Source organism: Ursus americanus, chromosome 16 (assembly GCF_024610735.1).
Source record: "Ursus americanus isolate L20-20 chromosome 16, mUrsAme1.1.p, whole genome shotgun sequence".
Taxonomy (NCBI): Eukaryota; Metazoa; Chordata; class Mammalia; order Carnivora; family Ursidae; genus Ursus; species Ursus americanus.
In genome coordinates, this window is record NC_142142.1 from 1,464,119 (window position 1) to 1,485,573 (window position 21,455).

General features: G+C 45.5%; 1 protein-coding gene across 7 annotated transcripts in view; it reads left to right on the forward strand.

Annotated features, from left to right (window-relative positions):
- SCUBE2 (signal peptide, CUB domain and EGF like domain containing 2) overlaps positions 1-21,455 on the forward strand; it is a 67,903-nt gene that overhangs the window by 24,934 nt on the left and 21,514 nt on the right. For 3 of the 7 annotated variants that reach the window (XM_045803867.2, XM_087868052.1, XM_087868050.1), the window contains 9 exons: positions 1,659-1,775; positions 2,708-2,830; positions 5,275-5,391; positions 6,745-6,867; positions 7,266-7,382; positions 7,645-7,731; positions 9,478-9,612; positions 11,979-12,134; positions 12,527-12,733. In XM_045803867.2, coding sequence (XP_045659823.1) covers positions 1,659-1,775; positions 2,708-2,830; positions 5,275-5,391; positions 6,745-6,867; positions 7,266-7,382; positions 7,645-7,731; positions 9,478-9,612; positions 11,979-12,134; positions 12,527-12,733 — 1,182 coding nt within the window. The remainder of the gene's footprint in view (positions 1-1,658; positions 1,776-2,707; positions 2,831-5,274; positions 5,392-6,744; positions 6,868-7,265; positions 7,383-7,644; positions 7,732-9,477; positions 9,613-11,978; positions 12,135-12,526; positions 12,734-21,455) is intronic. The other 4 variants (XM_087868053.1, XM_045803868.2, XM_087868051.1 and 1 more) reach the window with 3 other exon arrangements.

Consider the following 21,455-nt stretch of genomic DNA (forward strand, 5'->3'; position numbering starts at 1 on the left):
TAGAGTAAGTTAGTATCTCCAATTCCTGGGCCTTTCTGGGGTTCTGTTGCTCACCTGAGCTTGCCACTTGTTGGTTCCCCCTCTGTAGACCGCTAGGGTTTAGCTTTCTGCTTTGTCCATTACTGCCCGTCCTTGACATGCCACTTCCAGAATATTTGACATCTTTCATCTATTGTCTTTGCTTCCATTTTCTTTGTCCTTAGGAATTTGTACTTTTTAAAAGTGTTAATTTCAGTATAGTTAGCATACAGTGTTATAATGCTGTCAGGTGTACAGTATAGTGAGTCACACTTCCATACATTACCCAGTGCTCATCATACGTGCACTCTGTAATCCCCATCACCTGTTTCACCCATTCCCCTCCCACCTCCCCTTTGGTGACCAGCACTTTGTTCTTTGTAGTTAAGAGTCTATTTCTTGGCTTTTCTCTCTCTTTTTTTCCTTCACTCATTTGTTTTGTTTCTTAAATTCCACATGTGACTGAAATCATATGGTATTTGTCTTTCTCTGACTTATTTTGCTTAGCATTATACTCTCTAGCTCCATCTGTGTCATTGCAAATGGCAAGATTTCATTCTTTTTGATGGCTGAGTAATATTCCATTGTGTGTATATACCACATCTTCTCTATCCATTCATCAGTCGATAGATACTTGGGCTGTTTTCATACTTTGGCTGTTGTAGATAATGCTTCTATAAACATTGGGGTGCATGCATACCTTTGAATTAGTGTTTCCATATTTTGGAGGTAAATACCCAGGAGTGTGATTGATTACCAGATCATAGAGTCGCTCTGTTTTTAACTTTTTGAGGAACATCCATACTGTTTTCCATGGTGGCTGTACCAGTTCTTAAGGATTTATACTTTCAAAAATCTATTTACTCTCATGTGAGGTTTTGAGAGGAAACAGAGATATACCTATTCTGTGTGGCATATTCAATTAGAACTAAGCTTTTGCCCTGAGGCGCTACGGTGAGGGAGCTATGGAAGTAGAAGCAGTAAGTGAAACTAGGAGGACACTTGCTTATTGCTCCTCCTCTCTCTAGGTGCGACTTAACAACTGTGGCTGATTTTTCATGTACTTCTGACCATTCTTTTTCCTTTCAGGGAAAGGTAAACTCCTAATCTGAGTTAATTGGCAGTTGCAAGGATGAAGTCATTGGTGTGCAGCAAGGGAACGGTCGGGGTAGGCGAAGCTTGCCCCCTCTTGCTTCGCCCATTACTTATATTGAAGGGGGAGGGTTCGGGATGAAGGAGGGACCATCCCCCTTTGCCCTGTTCTGCATTCACATCTAGTTTGCCAGTTGTGGCCACTCTTAGTAGGTCAGTGGCTGTGACTCAATAGGAACGTGTAGTGGCTTCAGATCTGCCAGTGGAGCAGGGAGAGGCTCGGCAGGCTGGAGAGACATCCTTACCCCTTGATCAAGCTTCTCTGGGAGATGTCACTTATTTAGGTGGGTGAGAGGAGCTGCACCTGCTCTCCCTTTATCTCACCTGCAGGCAGTAGAGACTTGGGGTACAACTGTGAGTACCCCCACCATGCTTCTTGGCTTTCGTGAACTTTGTCGAGTATTAATCAACTCAGCCGTATCCTTTCCTCCCAGCTGGGTCAGCACTTCTTTAGTGAGCTAACTGTCTTTTTCTTACCTCCTTGTCAGAAACATGTGCTGTCAACAATGGAGGCTGCGATCGTACCTGTAAGGATACTTCAACAGGTGTTCATTGCAGTTGTCCTGTTGGATTCACTCTCCAGTTGGACGGGAAGACCTGTAAAGGTAGCCTGTGTCTCTCTAAGTTGCTACTGTGTGGGGATAAAGGCAGCTCTTCCCCTCCGTACCTCCTGAGAGACTCCAGAAAGCTTATGATTCATATTGGTGGAAGCTTTTCTTCCCTGGCCTAGTGGAAGATTACAATTGAGTAAGCTTAATTAGAACCAACTTAATTATAGTAACTGTTGAGAAGGTCAGCTTCTGCAAGCATCAGATAACCCAGGCAGCAGCCTTATTAGAAAAAGGCAGAAATTCAAGAAAACATTCATTTGCAGGTGATAATATCAGCATATCATAAATAACAGCCTAGAGATTATTATATAAATAACAGGCAAGATTTTTATCCAGAGAACTTAATGAATAGCTGTACAATTAACGTTTACTGATGAATAGAGACCTCAGTGACCTGCTAGTATTTCATGGGCAAGAGTACAAAGGCTTAGTTCTTTAACATGATACAAATAATACAGATAAATACAGATAACCAGTTACCAGATGAAAGTGAGAGAGGAGAAGATTAATTTGAGTGTCAGGAATCATTTAAAAGCATTGAGGCTACTTGATCGTCGTGTAATTTGCCAAAACAAATGTTCTAATTCCTAATAACTTTAATCATTAAACTGGAATGGAAAGTATACTGAAGGGAGCCATCTTATCTCGAGAGAGCAGTGCAAGAGTGGGAATATAACAGGGCATCACCATTCTTTCCCATAATTTGTTTCCTGAATGCTAGCTAAGGGTAGCACCAGTCGGAGTTCTCAAGGGGCTGAGGCACATGTCTTTCCCAACTGGTTTGGCCAGACAAAAGAACGTGTAAGATTAAACACATCAGCAAACATCCTTACCTGCTTTCACGGGTCTGTTTTCGTTGCAGAGAGGGATTTGTGGGAAAGCAGGCCAGTTTTGCTCTCTGATTTGCCGGTGCTTGCCCGTTACAGATATTGATGAGTGCCAGACCCGCCGTGGAGGTTGCGATCATTTCTGCAAAAACACCGTGGGCAGTTTTGACTGTAGCTGCAAAAAGGGATTTAAATTACTAACAGATGAGAAGTCTTGCCAAGGTGTGTGCTGAAACGTAGCTGTGCTGTGCAGTGCCCACTGGCTGGAGCCGAGAAGGTGAAACCCCACCTGGCAGGGACTGGCTCGTTGGGTTCTCGATGGAGTCATTCATCCAACCTCCAACCCATGCTTCACTTATTTCATCTGTGGGTAGAATAAAAACAGTGGTGTAGCTCACAGGTGTATTTTGGACGTTAAGCTGTTAATGATTAGAGAACACCTCAAAGAATCCATCTGGTGTGATTACAGCAGAGCTCGCTGCTAGAAATGGCATGGATCACAGAGCGTAAACAGGTTGCATTAGGGTGTTGAGATTATGAATCATTTTTCTTTTCTAAATTTTCCTTTAATTGTGTGGATTTTATAACAAAACTTGGTGGCAGAAATATGTAGATTTAGTTAATATACCTTACCTTTTCCTAGCGAAAAGTGGGGGTCAACCCATAATCAAGGTCATGCACCACTTGGTCTCTTCCTTATAGCCCTTGTTTTAATGACCAACCAGCCTTTGGGGCTTGGGGAGAGGGACGGTGGAGAGGGAGGGAGGGAGGGGATTGAGAGGAGGCAAGGCTATCAGTCCTCAGGCAGGATTTCAGACCCCCTTTTAGATGCACTCCTCCCACACAAGGGGTGTCAAGGGAGCATCTTGCAGTTGTTGTTATGAATAACTCTTTGGGGGGGTGGTAAGCTGTGTTGGATGAGGGGCACCATTGATATTTTCAGATGAGCACCTTTTCTGCCCTTTGGATATACAGGAAGCCTCTCTAAGGAAAGATGTGCTGTCATGTAGTCTTGTTCCATTTCTGAGAACAAGAACAGCCTAACGTATTTTGTTAGAAATCCCAGAATTAAATCAAAATTAGAAAATAATATCTGCTTTCACTTCAGGTAATAAACATGTAATATAACCTTTTTTTTTTTTAACCTTATGGTGTGTGAATTAGGTTTCTCTCTTCTTTTTGTCTCTTAATACATAATTTGTTAGGCAGTTCAAGTATAGCCCTTTTAAATCCAACAAGTTCATTCTAGATGACTGTTGCACGGCTTTCTTTCATTTGACTTGGAAAGCAAATTTGATGTCCCACGTAGTGTTTCATAATGTATAGAGCAAGAAATACTGTTGAAGCTGTGTAAACACATTAAAAAGGAATTAGAAAAGTGATCTCATTATTTTTGGCAAAGCAACAGCCCATGATGTGCAGCCGAAGCCAGCTACTGAACGAGTCCACTCTCTCAACAACTGGCTGACATTAATAACAGAATTCATAGAGCGACATCAGTTACTAGGGAAGAAATGGACTTTGTAAAAATTTTTCACTGATTGGCCTTGGTAGAAGAAATATTTTCACAGAACAAATTTACTGAAGAAATTGCCAGGATTTCTGGGAAAAGCTAGTGATGAAGAGGTTTTGTAAGAATTTGCCCTCTTTAATTTCATTTTTTTCATTCCTCCAGTTCCTTCCAACTGTTTGTTTTTTATTAACATAGTTTCTTATGGCACATTTGATGTTGAAAAAGAGATCTAGCTGTGGGCTAGTTAGCTTCCACTGAGTTCTGCACTGTTCCTGGTTTATCCATCTGGAGACACAAGTCGTAACTCTGTTAAAACCCTCCAAAGAATTGAGGGAGTAAAGCACTGAAACTCTAGTCTACGGGAAAGATGTGAGCACCAGACCAGGGTAGAAGAGATGATTAGATTGACAAAGGCAGTGTCCTGAGGCTAGTTTCCGGGATTTCAGCTGAAGCCAGCGATGCCTCCACATTGAACCAGGACAGGAGGGTCCCTGTGGGGCTGAACCATGGCAGAAGAACAAAGCCAAGGGATTGGCCAAGAGGATCCAGTTTGGAGCTTAACCACCAAATTTTAGCATCTGCAACAGAAAATCACTGAGGATGTTAGCATTCGTGCATTCTTTTGGTGCAGAGGACATTAAAACCCCATTGGCCTCTTGGGGCCAGAAGACTAATTCTGGAAAGATAGGAACCAGATTTATTTCCAACCCAACTGTTTTCTCCTTTCCATTTGCTGTAGCTTATATAATTGTACTGTTGTCTTACCAACAGTGATAGAACAACAGTAGTGCATGGATCGCACCTTACCGTTTACAAACCCTTTTAAGGGTTTGTTATCTCATTTAGCTTCATTTAAATATTTTAAATTACTCAGCCCTGCAAATAAGCATGGGAAAGAGAGAGAGACCAACTGAGCATAAAGGCAAGTGCAATTTGCAACAGAATTTGGAAATAAGGATTCTGGTTGTGAGTATACCTATTGCAGGCTGCTCAACATTTTCTTTAACACAAGTGAGCAGAAGAACTGATGGATACTTTTTAAATTCTGTGTATGTTGTTTTTATTGCTGGTCAATAAGTGGAGTTATAAACCTGTTCTTTCCGCTCACCCCTCAGAGTTGGCTTCAGCTCCCCTCTCCCTTTGACAATTACAGATGTGGACGAATGCTCTTTGGATAGGACCTGTGACCACACCTGCATCAACCACCCCGGCACCTTCACGTGTGTTTGCAACAAAGGCTACACGCTCTATGGCCTCACCCACTGTGGAGGTGAGCAGAAGGCCCGCTAGAGGCAGGGCAGGTTGGGCCTGCAGGGAAGCCGGGCCTACCTCCCACAGTTTCCCCAGGTCAGGGTCAAGTTTCCAATATTGGGGAATGAATGGGGCATTTTAGTGTAGTCGTAGTGAGTTCGTCGACTCGAGGGAAGCATCTGCTAAGGGAAATCTATTCACATGGATCCCTTCAGCATGTTACGTTATGGAGCAGAGAGAACTGGACTCGTCAGCTGTGAACTCTTTATTGACTTTATGGGTGTAGTGTATTCAGATGGTGGGAGCAACTCTCAGGGGCTGACACCCTGTCTGTTGGAACTTCCCAGTAGATAGTAAAGTCACAGTCCTCAGAGAGACTTGGCAGGGCACCAGCCATTTCCACAGCCTTGCTGTGCCCAGGAACTCGCTGAGAAGCCTGTTTCGAGATCTGAGCTGGTTTTTGAGCAGGTCTTGGAGCTGGAAGTGGACCATCGAGTCCATCTCTCTGCGCTGTGCCCACGTAGCCCTGTGTTCTGATGTCATTTGTCACATAGACGATGGCATAAATCAGATTTGACATCAAATGACTCCCACCCTGCCCCCCTGATCATGAGGTCACTCAACAATCTTTGAGAATACAGCTTCAGATTCTGATTCGGAACGGCTAGCGCTTCCAAGGGGATACTGAGTATCCGAATATTTGGGAACCACGGGCTTACATACTTCCTGCCCAATTCTTGTGCCCTGTGCTTAAGAAGAATGGATAGTAGTGACTTGGTATAGGTAGCATTGTCTCTGTCCTTTTCAGTACATCCCTGACGTGGCTAGATACATGCTTTCCCAGGCCATCAAGAAACCCCAAGGACATATGCCCTGAGTACGGATATGTGTCTGGGTTTTAGGTGGAGCTGCCTTCCCACCTGGACTCAGTCTTGGGTGGATGGAGATTAGTGAGGTCATTTTCGTTCTCTAGACTTCAGCTACTGAATATGAACTGTTCAGTGAGGCATCCGAGCTCTGTCTCCCGTGGCGCGTAGCCCAGCAGGATGGTAGCGTTTCCCTCGGAGGCCTGGGCAGTGTTTGCGTTTGGACACGTGAAAGTAGAGTGTGCCTGCTTCGAGCATCCTTAGTGGGGGAAATGTTCGGTCCAGAACGGAACTTGAGACCATCCTGGCAAAGCCTGTGCCAGGAAACCCATGGTGGGGGAGTGGGGTCAGCCGGTGCCCAGCGCACGTCCCGAAGGCAGTTAGCGCCTTCCCTTGGTTTAGTGAGTTTCGACCCTGTGCCTTCCCTCTGCTCCTTGCTCAGGGGAGGGACGGTGTCAGCCTGGTCGCAGTGGGCTGCTGCGACAGGAGACTGTTCCCTTCTGCAGACACCAACGAGTGCAGCGTCAACAACGGGGGCTGCCAGCAGGTCTGTGTGAACACAGTGGGCAGCTACGAATGCCGATGCCACTCTGCGTACAAGCTCCACTGGAATAAAAAAGACTGCGTGGGTAAGGGGTGCCGCGTCTCACAGTCAGCGGGCTCACACTGGCGCGGCAGCTCTGTCCCGACGGGGCCCGGAGTGCACCCACCCTCGTCCCGTCCCTGCGTGTCTCCCCTCAGTGGCTGCAGCCATTCTTGAAATAGTGCAAAAACAGGAGATACTTTACAGGCTCTTCGGTGTTTCCTTCTGTGCTTCTGTGTAGGTTGGAACTCACGTCTGTTTTCCTGCATGGAAGAAAAATAGCACACAAGTAGCTTCTTTACCTTAGAGGGAAATAGTGCCCTGTGTCTTGTGTTCTGTGCTGGGTATCAGCTCTACCTTCTTTCCTTTGGGCCTTGGATATTTGGGACTCACCTGGGAGTGTCCTGCTCTTTCTGCAAGTGTCTGCTTTTTTGTCCTGTCTAGAAGTGAAGGGGGTCCTGCCCACTAGTGTATCACCCCAGGTGTCCCTGCATTGCGGTAAGAGTGGCGGAGGAGACAGGTGCTTCCTCAGATGTCACTCGGGCATTCACCTCTCTTCAGGTGAGTGGGTCCCAGGCCCTGGGGCAAGTCCTCGTGCCAGGGCCAGGCCTTCCTGGCCATTCGGTGTTAGTTGCCCTCAAAGGGTTTCCAGGTCTTTGTCTGGCTGCCCCTTGGCCACCGGAGGCCCATGCTTTGAGACCCCAAATGCTGGGCATTTGTCTAGTGGTTTCTGTTGAATGGGGGGGCGGGGAGTGAGTTTAGCTGCTACCAGGAGAGACTGTAACCTTGCCCACATGCTGACAACCCACATTCTGTCTGTCAGGACTGCAAGAGGCCTACTCTGTCGCCTGCGGCTCTTCCTCTTCTCTCAGGAGCAAACAGCAAAAATCAAATGACTCTGCTTTTGGGGGTAATTACCAAATCTGTGTGTTCTCTCTGGGGCTCACTGTGTTAAATGGGCTCTGTTCTTGGGGTGCTGTTCTTGGGCGTTGGCTTTATTTTCTTTTCTCTCAATCTCCTCAGTGCTGTGAGCACATTACAGGCTGTTCTTGCCCACAGCCTTGGTGCCTGAAAACTGACTCACCACGTAACGGGTACTTACGGAGTGTCCACTACGCTGGGGGGCTCCGTGGTCAGCCCTGGTGGGTCATGATGTTGGGCAGAGGCCCACAGAGCTCTGGGGTCAGGAGACTCAGGTCTCCCAAACTCCCTGTACCTCACAGGCCGGGCAGGCAGTGTGTGCCTGGAGCACATGACGTTGGTGGAGATAGACGTAGGCGTGACTGGCGGCAAAGGTTCTGTCCAGAGAGAGTCCCAAACCCTTCCTAGTTTGTCAGAAGACAAAGAATGAAATTTAAAGATTTTAAGTAGCCACATCCTCCCAGAGTTAGACATCTCCGTGATTACATCATCAGAACGACTGAATGAGGAAATGATTCTTTTTTTTTAATAAGATTTTATTTATTTATTTGAGAGAGAGAGAGAGAGTGAGTGAGCACAGGCGGGGTGAGCGTCAGAGGGAGAAGCAGGCTCCCCCCTGAGCAGGGCGCCCGATGTGGGGCTCGATCCTGGGACTCTGGGATCATGACCTGAGCTGAAGGCGGACGCTTCACGACTGAGCCACCCAGGCCCCCAAGGAAATGATTCTTGATGTCCATTTTACATATATGAGCAGAGCTAGAGGCCCAAAGCATGATAATAGTACTAGAATATATTGATTGAGCAGCTAAAATATACCAGCCGCTGTATCACATGTCTGAGCTGATGGAATTCATACTGAAGTACTCAGGGAAATTTTACTGTTCTTCTCATTAATCAGAACCTGAGGTCCGGAGAGGTGAAGTAATGTACCCAGAGTAACTCAGATAGAAAATCGTGGAGTTGGGATTTTAATCAGGATGGGCAAGCTGACAGTTAATAGTTATTCAGTTCTTACTGTGTGCCAGACAGTAGGCTAAACTTTTTTTCTTTTTGCATCATCTCATTTAATCCTCATGGTAATGTAGGCACCTTAATGTAAGTACCCCAATTTTGTCTATTTTACAGATGAGGAAACTGAGGGTTAGGGAGTTTCAGTAACTTGCTTAGGTTTATCACGAGTCAAAGAGCTAGAGTATGAATCCTGGACTTTGGCTCCAGAGCTTGACATATGGTTAAGACTGATTGTGGGGGGAGAGCAGAATTTTGCACACGAGGCCCTCAGAGTGGGACCTTTGCTGCCCCCAGAGCCCAAACATCTTAGCCGCATTTGGTGAGTGCCATCCTTGTCTGCTCCCTCAACTTTGTCCTCCCAGGAAAGGCTTCTCCAGGAGAATCTGCCCCTCACCATTTCCCTCAGCAGTTGTGTCCAAATTTGAACTAGGGGATTCTGGTCTTCTTTGTCAGGAAGGCACAAAAGTGACCTCATAGTTCATCTCAGCGTTGAGGTTATTTGGGGCCCTCTCTTTATTATATTTGAGCATTGGGTTCATTTCAGCTGGAGGGATAAGTGTAACTCTTAGGAGGCTCCTGGGGTTTCTAGCCTCAGGGTCATGAACCAAATCTTTTGTGGTCTCAGGGGAAGAGAGGGGCTCACGGTGTGCAGTGTGTGGTGGGACCCAGCCTCGGGATAGCTCGCCATCACCCACTGGGTCTTTCCATTCCTTTGCCTCTGAAGGTAACGCCTCTCACTTGTTTCTTTCTGAAGATGTCGCCACCGTCAGGACAAGTGTAACCTTTAAACTAAGTGAAGGCAAGTGTAGTTTGCAAAAGGCTGAGCTGTTTCCCGAGGGTCTGCGAGCAGCACTACCAGGTATGGAATCAGACGGCTGGTGCAGGGAGCTTGCTTGCATGTTGGGAAAGGGGCCTGGAACATGCTAAGCCCTTCAGATGGGATTGAACAGTCCAGGATCTCTAAGGACTCTCTCCACAGGAGGAAGAGGAGCCTAGCCTAGCACCCCTGTATAGCCCTGGAGTTCAGAGCTACTTAAGGGCTTCCTTTGCTGGGCACACATGGTGAGCTCTGGAGAAACCTGTGAGTTCACAGGAGTCAGTAAGGGCTTTAAGATGTATTGGCATTTGTGATTATATTGGGTTAAATTTTCTAGATCTCAGAGTTCGCTTGGAATATAAGACAAAGAAGAGAAAGGTTTGGTTCAGGATAATCTCTGATGAGCAATGATCTAATATCCTGCTTTCCTGCTGGATCAAGTCTTTGGAGGCAGTGACTCCATTGGCTTCAGCAGAACAAACACCATCCAAGTAAGACTGGCCTTGTAGAGAAGAGCAGAACCAGCTCACATTTCCAGTATTAGTTCATAAAATAATTTCAGAGATTAGAAAAATCATGACTCATGTATTAGGGTTGCTTCTTTCCCCAGTTTGCCATCACGTAAACCATACAAATAAACAGGAAGCCCACTGTGGTCACTTTTGGCTGCATATTTTAAAAACAGGTAAATTTTGGTACCTCCATTTGATGGAATATTATGCAGCTATTAATTATGTGTTTTTGAAGAATGTTTAATGACATAGGAAAATGTTCTTGATGCTTAGAGAGGGGAGAGTAAGATTTCATATCTCTAATACAATACATATATCTTTGTGTAAGAAAAAGTGTGAGTAGAAGAAAAAGAAAGGAAAGTCACCATATCATTAGTAGTAATTATATCTGGGTGGGGAGAATGACAGGAAATTTTCATTTTTTTCTTCTGTATTTTCCAAATTCTCCACAGTGAGCATTTATACTTATTTTATTTTATTTTTAAAAGAATTATTTATTTATTTATTTATTTGAGGCGGGGAGGGGAGAGGGAGAGGGAGAGAGAATCTCAAGCAGATACCCTGCTGAGCATGGAGCCCAGTGTGGGCCTCAGTCCCATGACCCCGAGATCATGACCTCATGATCAAGCCGCAATCAAGAGTCAACTGCTCAGCCAGCTGAATCACCCAGGCGGCCTAACATTTATCCTTTTGGATCAGAGGAAAAAAGCATTGTTTAAAAATAGTCTTGGTCTTTAGTCTCCTTAATGGTATTATACTATGTTAATTTCTCAGTGTTGATAAATATACAGGATAATGTAAGATGTTAGCATCAGGGGAAATTTAACAGAGTATATGGGAACTCTCGGTTCTATCTAGGCAGCTTTTCTGCAAATCTAAACTTATTTCAAAATAAAAAGTTTAAAATATAGATTTGGGAAAATTGAAAGAGAGAAAGATTCAAAATATGTTTAGTTCGAGGTTTGAAGTTAGCCTTTTGAAAAGGTGAGGGAATTTTCCATGGGAGGGGGGGATGGAATGGGGTTGGTTTGCCTCCTCCTTCCTTTGGCTCCTGATGACCCACTGCTTTGAACACCCTCGTAATGTCAAAGAAGAATATGATACAGATGATCCATCAGTTGAATAAAGTGAGAGTTCAAACTAGAGACAAGTCACTTGTGTGGATGATACACGGAACTGCTCTTTGGTTCGAGTTAGCAGTCATTAGCTAAGAGATCCACTGGAAGCCACGGGGGGGGGGGGTTGGGGGGGGAGAGGAACGGCCAGAGTCCGGAATCGGGGTGTGCAGAGCCCCGCCTTCCGCAGCGCTTCCTCCCACCCTGGATGCCTTCATGATGTTGTTTGGTTCTCGAGATGCTTGGTGCTGTGTGTTGCCCCTGGTTATGTCAAAATGAGACAGCACTGTTAATGTGCTTTCCAGCTTCCCCTCCGGGTTGGAATTACTCCAAGCTCAGTCTGCCTGAAAGCAGGAGTCGGTTTCCTTTCCACTCCTGTGCTTCATTCCCTATTTGAAGCCTCAGCCCCTGCTTGGTACATCACAGTCGGCTCTAAGGAGACCAACCGTGAGAACAAGAGCACACCTTAGCAGACCGTCTGTTAGGACCGCAAGGCGACCCCCGTGCCTGTCTTCCACGTATGTGGCCGGTCAGTCGTACACATCCAGCGTTCATCCATGAAAATAATTGTCAAGAGCGAAATTGTTAAGTTGTATAGAAGGCTCTTTGAAATTAAAGTGTCATCGTGCTCCAAGCTGAGGCTTGCAACGTCTTGGCATCTGGAGTTAATCACGTAGTCCCTTGAGAGTTGTTTTAATGAAATGTTTACTGAGCTCTAGCGAATGTTCAGCTGAGTGCTTTGCCAGGATCTGGCTTCCGATAATTTTGTTTCTTCATACAGAGAAGCAGAGCTCAGTAAAAGAGAGCTTCCGCTACGCAAACATTACATGCGCCTCCAGCAAGCAAGCCCCGGGAGCCCCTGGCCGCCCAAGCGCCACTAAGGAAATGTTTATCACTGTTGAGTTTGAACTTGAAACTAACCAAAAGGAGGTGACAGGTTGGTTTGAAAACAGTCTTTGGTGCCAGGCTTCTCACAGCTTGCTCCTTATTCCTTTGCTTTTCACTTTTCGTCCTTCTTGGGGCGGGGGGGGATTCAACCACTGAAGTATCTCCTGTTTGTTGTTGTTGTTGTTTTCACCCCCAACTAAACTGAATTGGTTTGGAACCTCATTTTTATCTGTTTCATAAAAACTCAAAGATTCCATTTTGGTCCACAAATTTCTGTTCGAATCAAATGCTGCCCAGCCCGCGAGGTACCCAGGCCCAGGTCCCCCCCCCATTCTGTCCACAGGGAACTGTGGGTGTTGGTGGGTCCCACAGTGGGTCCGGACATCCTTACACGCTGCAGCCTCCCCCCTCCCCCCACGGCGATCCCTCTTGTCTCGGTAGCTTCTTGTGACCTGAGATGCGGCGTCAAGCGAACAGAGAAGCGGCTCCGGAAGGCCATCCGCGCGCTCCGGAAGGCTGCCAACAGGGAGCAGTTTCACCTGCAGCTCTCGGGCATGGACCTGGAAGGGGCAAAGAAGTCTCCCAGAACATCCGAACACCGAGTGCCGTCCTGTGGAGCGGGCCAGGGCCATGCAGGAAACCAGTGTGGTGAGTGACCTGCTGGCCGGGCCATTCCTGCTAACAGAATTGTCTTGAGCTCCGTAAAGACTCAGGGTAACCAAAAGTGTGGCCATTCTCCCTCGCTGAGCTTACTCCAGAGAGTACTGTGGACACCCACTGTCATTTGGAAGCTACATGTTGGGGTCTGCTGTGTCTGCCGGACCAGGAGCTCCCCAGCGCCTGGCACAGTGGCTTGTGGTGGGCACTTAATAAATGTTTGCTGATTTGAAGAATGGAAAGGAAGAGGTAGGGTGATGAGGAGAGAGAGTGCTGACCCTAAAGGGTCTGAGGGGCGGTGGTCTTCAGAGCACTGCGGCCCTGGGCAGGGGCAGGACTATAGGTATGAGGCACCCATAAGCCTCCTGCAGACCCCACTGTCAGTTTCTATCATCTCCCTCTGGCCCAGCTGATGATAAACAGTCTCCTGTCCATAGTTTCATGCAGAGGAAGTCTTGGGGGCCACTTGGCAGCCTTATGAGATCCCTGAGCTTCAGCCCAAGACTCCTTGTAGTGACAGTTCCATATATGGGTGTGTGTGTGTGTGTTTCAGAATTAAGTTTGAGACCCGGCATTTGAGCAACACCAATTCATGAAGTTCTAGGCAAGAGGAACCTGGGCAAGAGCTTCTAGGGTGGTAGTTCTTGAGATTTGTTTGTTGGGTGAAACTGTTCTGGGCTTTTATGGGAGATTCTACCTTTGGAGGTAATCCCTTTATAGTCTCACTTAATGATAATCATGGTAGTGATTTCTTGAGTTTTCATCTGACACAAGTACAACATTAAGACGGTACCTGCATTATCCTTCAACCTGAACGGCCATCTTACCAGGTTGGTGTTATTATCTCCACTTAACAGATGAGCAAAGCGGAGCTCAGAGGGCCAGGTTCTCCAGCTCTAGATCACATTGGTGGTCTGACTCCAAAGCCTGTGCTCTGGTCCAACCCAAGGAAAGTGTGTTTCGATAACAAGATCCCTCCAGAATAAATTGACGTCCTTTCTCAAGCGTCATTAGAAGGCCCTAGAAGTGAGGTTCAAGCTAAGGAGTAGTAAGCCAGTGTTTCTGAAGAAGCAAAGCCGAGCCCAGGGCACTCATTCAGGAGAATTGTCAGCAATAATCCCCCAGCCCAAATCCATTGCTTTGCCAAAACATAGTAAAAATCAAGTGTAAAATCAAGTGTAATTGTCAACCAGGGGCTGGTTCTCAAATAGTCTTGACTTATTCTCGCTGACTCTCTTAAAAAGAAAAAAAAAAGTTAGAAAGGACCCAGCTGGTTGGTTTGTTCTCATTTAAAATTCTAAGAGTTCCAGCTTCCATACCAAAAGGGTGACGAGAGTTGGCTGTTGCTGACCTACTTTACAGGGTGAGCTGCAGAAACTGTCAGGGACAGGCAGGCCAGTCTTCCTGCTGGCCTCTCAGAGCTCAACTGCAGCCCCTTTTCCCATTTGCTATCCTGATCCGGAGAGGCCGTGTAGCCTTGCCAGGGAGCCTCTGTGGCCAGTTAAGAAATCAGGCAAAACTAGCGTGTTACCAATGCTACCATGACTGTGCTCCTGGGGAAAAGGCGCAGGAATGAGGGTCAGGAGTTTCTTTACAGAGGCCTCATGACCATGACAGCTTATGAAAGACACGGTAGCTGTTGTGGGTGTAAACGTGTCCTGAGATGCTTGTTCTGCTAAGTTAGGTTGGGTTGTTACTGAGAGGCCATGTGTCTTGTCTCAAGAGCTCCCTCTAGCAATGCATGAATTTTGTAGCCTGCAAGGAACCAAATCGGGTTCACCCTGTCTGACAGCAATGTTGAAGATTTTAGCATGTAGACAAAACAGCGTAGAGAATTACCAGTGAAATTTCTCCCTACTGCTGAAGGGAGTAAGTGTGTATAAGGAGGGGTTGCATATGTTAATTAGAGAGATGGGGTAACTGGGTGATGGGCATCAGGGAGGGCACATGATGTGATGAGCACTGGGTGTTATACGCAACCAATGAATCATTGAACACTACATCAAGAACTAATGGGGGGCTTTAATGTGGCGGAGCTTGAACACCGCTCCCACGCCCCTGAGCTTTGGGGTTGAGGTGGAGCGAAGGCAGGCACAGGGCGACCACTGTTGGGGGCTGCCACAGCTGGAGCTCGACAGGAGGAAGAGACCAGCCTGAACATCCACGGAATCAGCCTGAGACGCAGGAAGATGCATCTGGATCTCTACAAACGAACATCTCCAGCGCTGAGTATTGAGGTACGAAGCGGGGAGCCGTGAAACCGCGCACAGATATCGGAAGATAAACGGAAGGGGGAGGGAGCCGCTGCGTTCGGGCGCCGGGAAGCGGTAGCCACTTGCACGGGGGAGCGGGCAGACTCGAGGACCGGCACCCGCAAGAGAGCAGCGTGAGACCGTGAGCTGGGGCCGCGCGACCAGAAACGGAACTCCGATGTGCTCACTGGAACCAGACTGAGACCGGAGCTCCAGGAGCGCGCTGGGGCGGCTGGCGGCTGGCGGCGTTAGAAACACAAAGGACAGAGACTCGCCGGCCCTGGAAGTGAGGGCTGGGACGCCAGGTGTGGGGCGCACATCCCGGGACACTGCAGGGTTGAGCAGCACCAACAGTAACAGATTTAAAGTGGCCAGAACATCCGTGGAGAACGGTCCGCAATCCCTCTGTTCTGAGACAGAGGCTGAGATTTGGCCACTGCTGCACTGACTCTCAGAAGAGGCACAGCAAACCGCCAGGGAGGCCGCCAGAGAACAAAAGCCTGGATATATCGGCTCACAGGGTGCCCACCCCATCCCCCCTCGCAGGGGACACGGAGACTCTACCCAAACAGGGTTGCCGGAGTATCGGCGCTGCAGGCCCCTCCCCCAGAAGGCAGGCTGAAAAATCAAGAAGCCCACATCCCTAAGGTCCCTATAAAACAAGGGCGCACGGCCTGGGTCCCGGTCAATAATTTGGGCTCTGGACAACCCCGCAACCTCTCCTCATCAGAATGACGAGAAGGAGAAGTTCCCCCCCAGCAAAGAAAAGACAATGAGTCTGGCCTCTGCAACAGAACTAATGGATATGGATATAACCAAATTATCAGAAATGGAATTCAGAGTAACAATGGTTAAGATGACATGTAGACTTGAAAAAAGTATTAACAAAAATGTTAATGAGAATATAGAATCTCTAAGGGTGGAAATGAGAGCGAATCTGGCAGAAATTAAAAATTCTATGAGCCAAATGCAGTCAAAACTAGAGGCTCTGATAGCCAGGGTGAATGAGGCAGAAGAACGTATCAGCAAATTGGAGGATGGGTTAGTAGAAGAGAAAGCTAAAATAGAATCTGGACTCAAAAAAATCCACGCTCAGAAATGTAGGTTATGGGAGATTACTGACTCAAGGAAACGTTCCAATGTCAGAATCATCAGCATCCCCGAGGGGGTGGAGAAAAACAGAGGTCTAGAAGAGATATTTGAACAAATTATAGCTGAAAACTTCCCTAATCTAGCGAGGGAAACAAACATTCGTGTCCAAGAGGCAGAGAGGACCCCTCCCAAGCTCAACCATGACAAACCTATGCCATGTCACGTCATAGTGCAATTCGCAAATATTAGATCCAAGGATACAGTATTGAAAGCGGCCAGGGCAAAGAAATTTCTCACGTACCAAGGCAAAGGCATCAGAATTACGTCAGACCTGTCTACACAGACCTGGAATGAGAGAAAGGGTTGGGGGGGGGCATTTTTAAAGTTCTTTCAGAGAAAAACATGCAGCCAAGGATCCTTTATCCAGCAAGGCTGTCATTCAGAATGGATGGAGAAATAAAGACCTTCCAGAATTGCCAGTCGTTGACCAATTTTGTAACCACGAAACCAGCCCTACAGGAGATATTAAGGGGGGTTCTATAAAGGTAAAAAGGCCCCAAGAGTGATACAGAACAGAAAGTCACAATCTATAGAAACAAAGACTTTACTGGCAACACGGCATCATTAAAATCATATCTCTCAATATCGGTCTCAATGTAAATGGCCTAAATGCTCCCATAACCACCACAGGGTTGCAAATTGGATAAAAAGACATGACCCATCCATTTGCTGTCTACAAGAGACTCATTTTGAACCTAAAAATACATTCAGACTGAAAGTAAAGGGATGGAATACCATCTTTCACGCCAATGGACCTCAAAAGAAAGCTGGGGTAGCAATTCTCATATCAGACAGATTGGATTTTAAACTAAAGACTATAGTTAGAGACACAGAAGGGCACTATATTATTCTTAAAGGATGTATCCAACAAGTGGATATGACAATTATAAATATATATGCCCCCAACAGGGGAGCAGCAAGATACACAAGCCAGAATAAAGAGACATATAGATAAAAATACGTTAATAGTAGGGGACCTCAACACTCCACTATCAGAAATAGACAGAGCACCCATGCAGAAAATTAACAAAGAAACAAGGGCTTTGAATGCCATACTCGATGAGTTGGACCTCATAGATATACATAGAACACTACACCCCAGAACCAAAGAATACTCATTCTATTCTAATGCCCATGGAACATTCTCAAGAATAGACCATGTTCTGGGACACAAAACAGGTCTCAACTGATACCAAAAGACTGAAATTATTCCCTGCATATTCTCAGACCAAAATGCTTTGAAATTGGAACTCAACCACAAGGAAAAATTTGGAAGAAACTCAAACACTTGGAGACTAAGAACCATCCTGCTCAAGAATGATTCGATAAACCAGGAAATCAAAAATCAATTTAAACAGTTTATGGAGACCAGCGAGAATGAAAACACAACGGTCCAAAACCTATGGGATACTGCAAAGGCAGTCCAAAGGGGGAAATACATAGCCATCCAAGCCTCACTCAAAAGAATAGAAAAATCTAAAATGCAGTTTTTATATTCTCACCTCAAGAAGCTGGAACAGCAACAGAGGGACAGGCCTAATCCACGCACAAGGAAGCAGTTGACCAAGATTAGAGCAGAAATCAATGAATTAGAAACCAGGAGTACAGTAGAGCAGATCAACAGGACTAGAAGCTGGTTCTTTGCGAGAATTAATAAAATTGACAGACCACTGGCAAGACTTATCCAAAAGAATAGAGAAAGGACCCAAATTAATAAAATTAAGAATGAAAAAGGAGGGGTCACAACCAACACCAATGAAATTGAAAGGATTATTAGAAACTTTTATCAACAGCTTTATGCCAATAAATTAAGCAATCTGGAAGAGATGGAGGCCTTCCTGGAAACCTATAAACTACCAAGACTGAAACAGGAAGAAATTGATTTTGTAAACAGGCCAATTAATTATGAAAAGATTGAATCAGTGATAAACAACCTTCCAAAAAACAAAACTCCAGGCCTGGACGGTTTTCTTGGGGAATTCTACCAAACATTCAAAGAAGAAATAATACCTATTCTCCTAAAGCTATTTCAAAAAATAGAAACAGAAGGAAAGCTACCAAACTCATTCTATGAGGCCAATATTACCTTGATCCCCAAACCAGGCAAAGACCCCATCAAAAAGGAGAATTACAGACCGATTTCCCTAATGAATATGGACGCCAAAATCCTCAACAAGATCCTGGCTAATAGAATCCAACAGTACATTAAAAGGATTATCCATCATGACCAAGTGGGGTTCATCCCTGGGATGCAAGCGTGGTTCAACATTCGCAAATCTATCAGTGTCTTAGATTTTATCCAGAAGGAAAAATTCAAAAATCATATGATTCTCTCAATAGATGCAGAAAAAGCATTTGACAAAATACAGCATCCTTTCCTGATTCAAACCCTTCAGAGTGTAGGGATAGAGGGTACATTCCTCAATCTCATAAAAACTATCTATGAAAAGCCTACATCAAATATCATTCTCAATGGGGAAAAGCTGGAAGCCTTTCCCTTAAGATCAGGAACACGACAAGGATGCCCACTCTCGCCACTATTATTCAACATAGTACTAGAAGTCCTTACAACAGCAATCAGGCAACAAAAAGGGATAAAAGGTATCCAAATGGGCAAAGAAGAAGTCAAAATGTCTCTCTTCACAGATGACATGATACTCTATATGGAAAACCCAAAAGAATCCACTCCGAAACTATTAGAAGTTATAGAGCAATTCAGTAATGTGGCAGGATACAAAATCAATGCTCAGAAATCAATTGCATTTCTATACATGAATAATGAGACTGAAGAAAGAGAAATTAGGGAATCCATCCCATTTACAATAGCACCAAAAACCATATGTTACCTTGGAATTAACTTAACCAGAGATGTAAAGGACCTATATTCTAGAAACTATAAATCACTCTTGAAAGACATTGAGGAAGACACAAAAAGATGGAAAAATATTCCATGCTCATGGATCGGAAGAATTAACATAGTTAAAATGTCCATGCTACCCAGAGCAGTCTACACTTTCAATGCTATCCCGATCAAAATACCGATGACATTTTTCAAAGAACTGGAACAAATAGTCCTTAAATTTGTGTGGAACCAGAAAAGGCCCCGAATCACCAAGGAAATGTTGAAAAGGAAAAACAAAGCTGGGGGCATCACAATGTCAGATTTCAAGCTGTACTACAAAGCTGTGATCACAAAGACAGCATGGCACTGGCACAAAAACAGACACATAGACCACTGAAACAGAATAGAGAACCCAGAAATTGACAAGGCAAGAAACAACAATTGCTGGAGAGGATGTGGAGAAAGGGGATCCCTCCTACATTGTTGGTGGGAATGCAAGTTGGCACAGCCACTCTGGAAAACAGTGTGGAGGTCCCTTAAAAAGTTAAAAATGGAGCTACCCTATGACCCAGCCATTGCACTACTGGGTATTTACCCCAAAGATACAGATGTAGTGAAGAGAAGGGCCATATGCACCCCAATGTTCATAGCAGCATTGTCCACAATAGCTAAATCGTGGAAGGAACCGAGATGCCCTTCAACAGATGACTGGATTAAGAAGTTGTGGTCCATATATACAATGGAATATTACTCAGCTATCAGAAAGAACGAGTTCTCAACATTTGCTGCAACATGGACGGCACTGGAGGAGGTAACGCTAAGTGAAATAAGTCAAGCAGAGAAAGACAATTATCATATGATTTCTCTCATCTATGAAACAAAAGAACTAGGAAGATTGGTAGGGGAAGAAAGGGATAAAGAAAGGGGGGGTAATCAGAAGGGGGAATGAAGCATGAGAGACTATGGACTCTGAGAAACAAACTGAGGGCTTCAGAGGGGAGGGAGGTGGGGGAATGGGATAGACTGGTGATGGGTAGTAAGGAGGGCACGCATTGCATGGTGCACTGGGTGTTATATGCAACTAATGAATCATCGAACTTTACATCAGAAACCAGGGATGTACTGTATGGTGACTAACATAATATAATAAAAAACATTAAAATTAAAAAAAAACTAATGATGTACTATATGTTGGCCAATTGAATTTAAATTAAAAAAAAAAAGTTGCATTCTACCCAGGGGAAAAAAAAAAAAAGAAAGGCTTTTTCCCCAGAGGACACATGGTGTGGGCTAGGGCTAGGGAGCGAGTAAGTGTGCTGGGGTGGGGAGTGTGTCTTATAGTCCTTATATTCCTGGACTATTTGCTGGTCTTACAACTTCATAAAGACCAAGTTTACTGGTGTTTTCTGAACTCTGGATGGTACATACAGTGGAGACATGCCTAGGATAGTTCTTTTTGAAAATTATTTTCAGTGTTGGCCAAAAGGAAAGCCCAAAAGCATTTGGAGTCACTGGAAGGGCAGATGGAACCATTACATTTTTCCTTTAAAATATTTTTTATTTCATTTTTAATTACCAGAATAGTGTATGTTGCAAGTGGTACAGAAACATATGCAGTAAGGGTAAAAGTTCTCCTAATCCTACCCTTTGGGAAGAATCATTGTTGGTGGGTAGCTATGTATTTTTCTACGTTTGTTTCCAGGCACAATAAAAATGAAATTTTATTTGTTTATTCAGTAAATACTGAGCACCTACTGTGTGCTAGATGCTATTCTAGGTGCTGGGAATGCAGGAATGAAGCAAAAAGGTAAAAATCTGAGGAGAAGGGAGTCAGATCACAAACCAATAAGGAAGGAAGTATGGCATGTAGCAGATGATGCTAAGGGTAGGGGAGGGGTAAGCAGGGCAGGGGGATGGCTGAGGAGGAACATACTGCCCCCTAAATGTAGACTATGGTCGGGGACTGTGGTTGCTGCAGAGTCATTTGGACCGAGATGTGAAAGATGGAGGGAAGCAAGCTATGGGGCTATCTGGGGGAAGAGTCGGGGTGAAGGACGCAGCAAGTACCAAACACGCTGAGGCAAAGGAAGGAAGGCCAGAAAGATAGCTGAGGGAGAGAGAGAAGGGTGGAGGTCCGAGCCGTAGCCAGGGGCCAGATCACTTGGGGACGGAAAGCAGGGTGAGGACTGACGGAGCCTGAGCGAGAAGCAAAGCCAGTGAGAAGCTTTGAGTGGAGGAGCAACAGGGTTTCTGACTTAGGTCTTAAAGGAATAACTTTGGCAGCTATCGGCTTATGTATGGGGAAAAAACATGTGGAGGTCCCTTAAAAAGTTAAAAATTGAGCTACCCTATGATCCAGCCATTGCACTACTGGGTATTTACCCCAAAGATACAGATGTAGTGAAGAGAAGGGCCATATGCACCCCAATGTTCATAGCAGCAATGTCCACAATGGCTAAATTGTGGA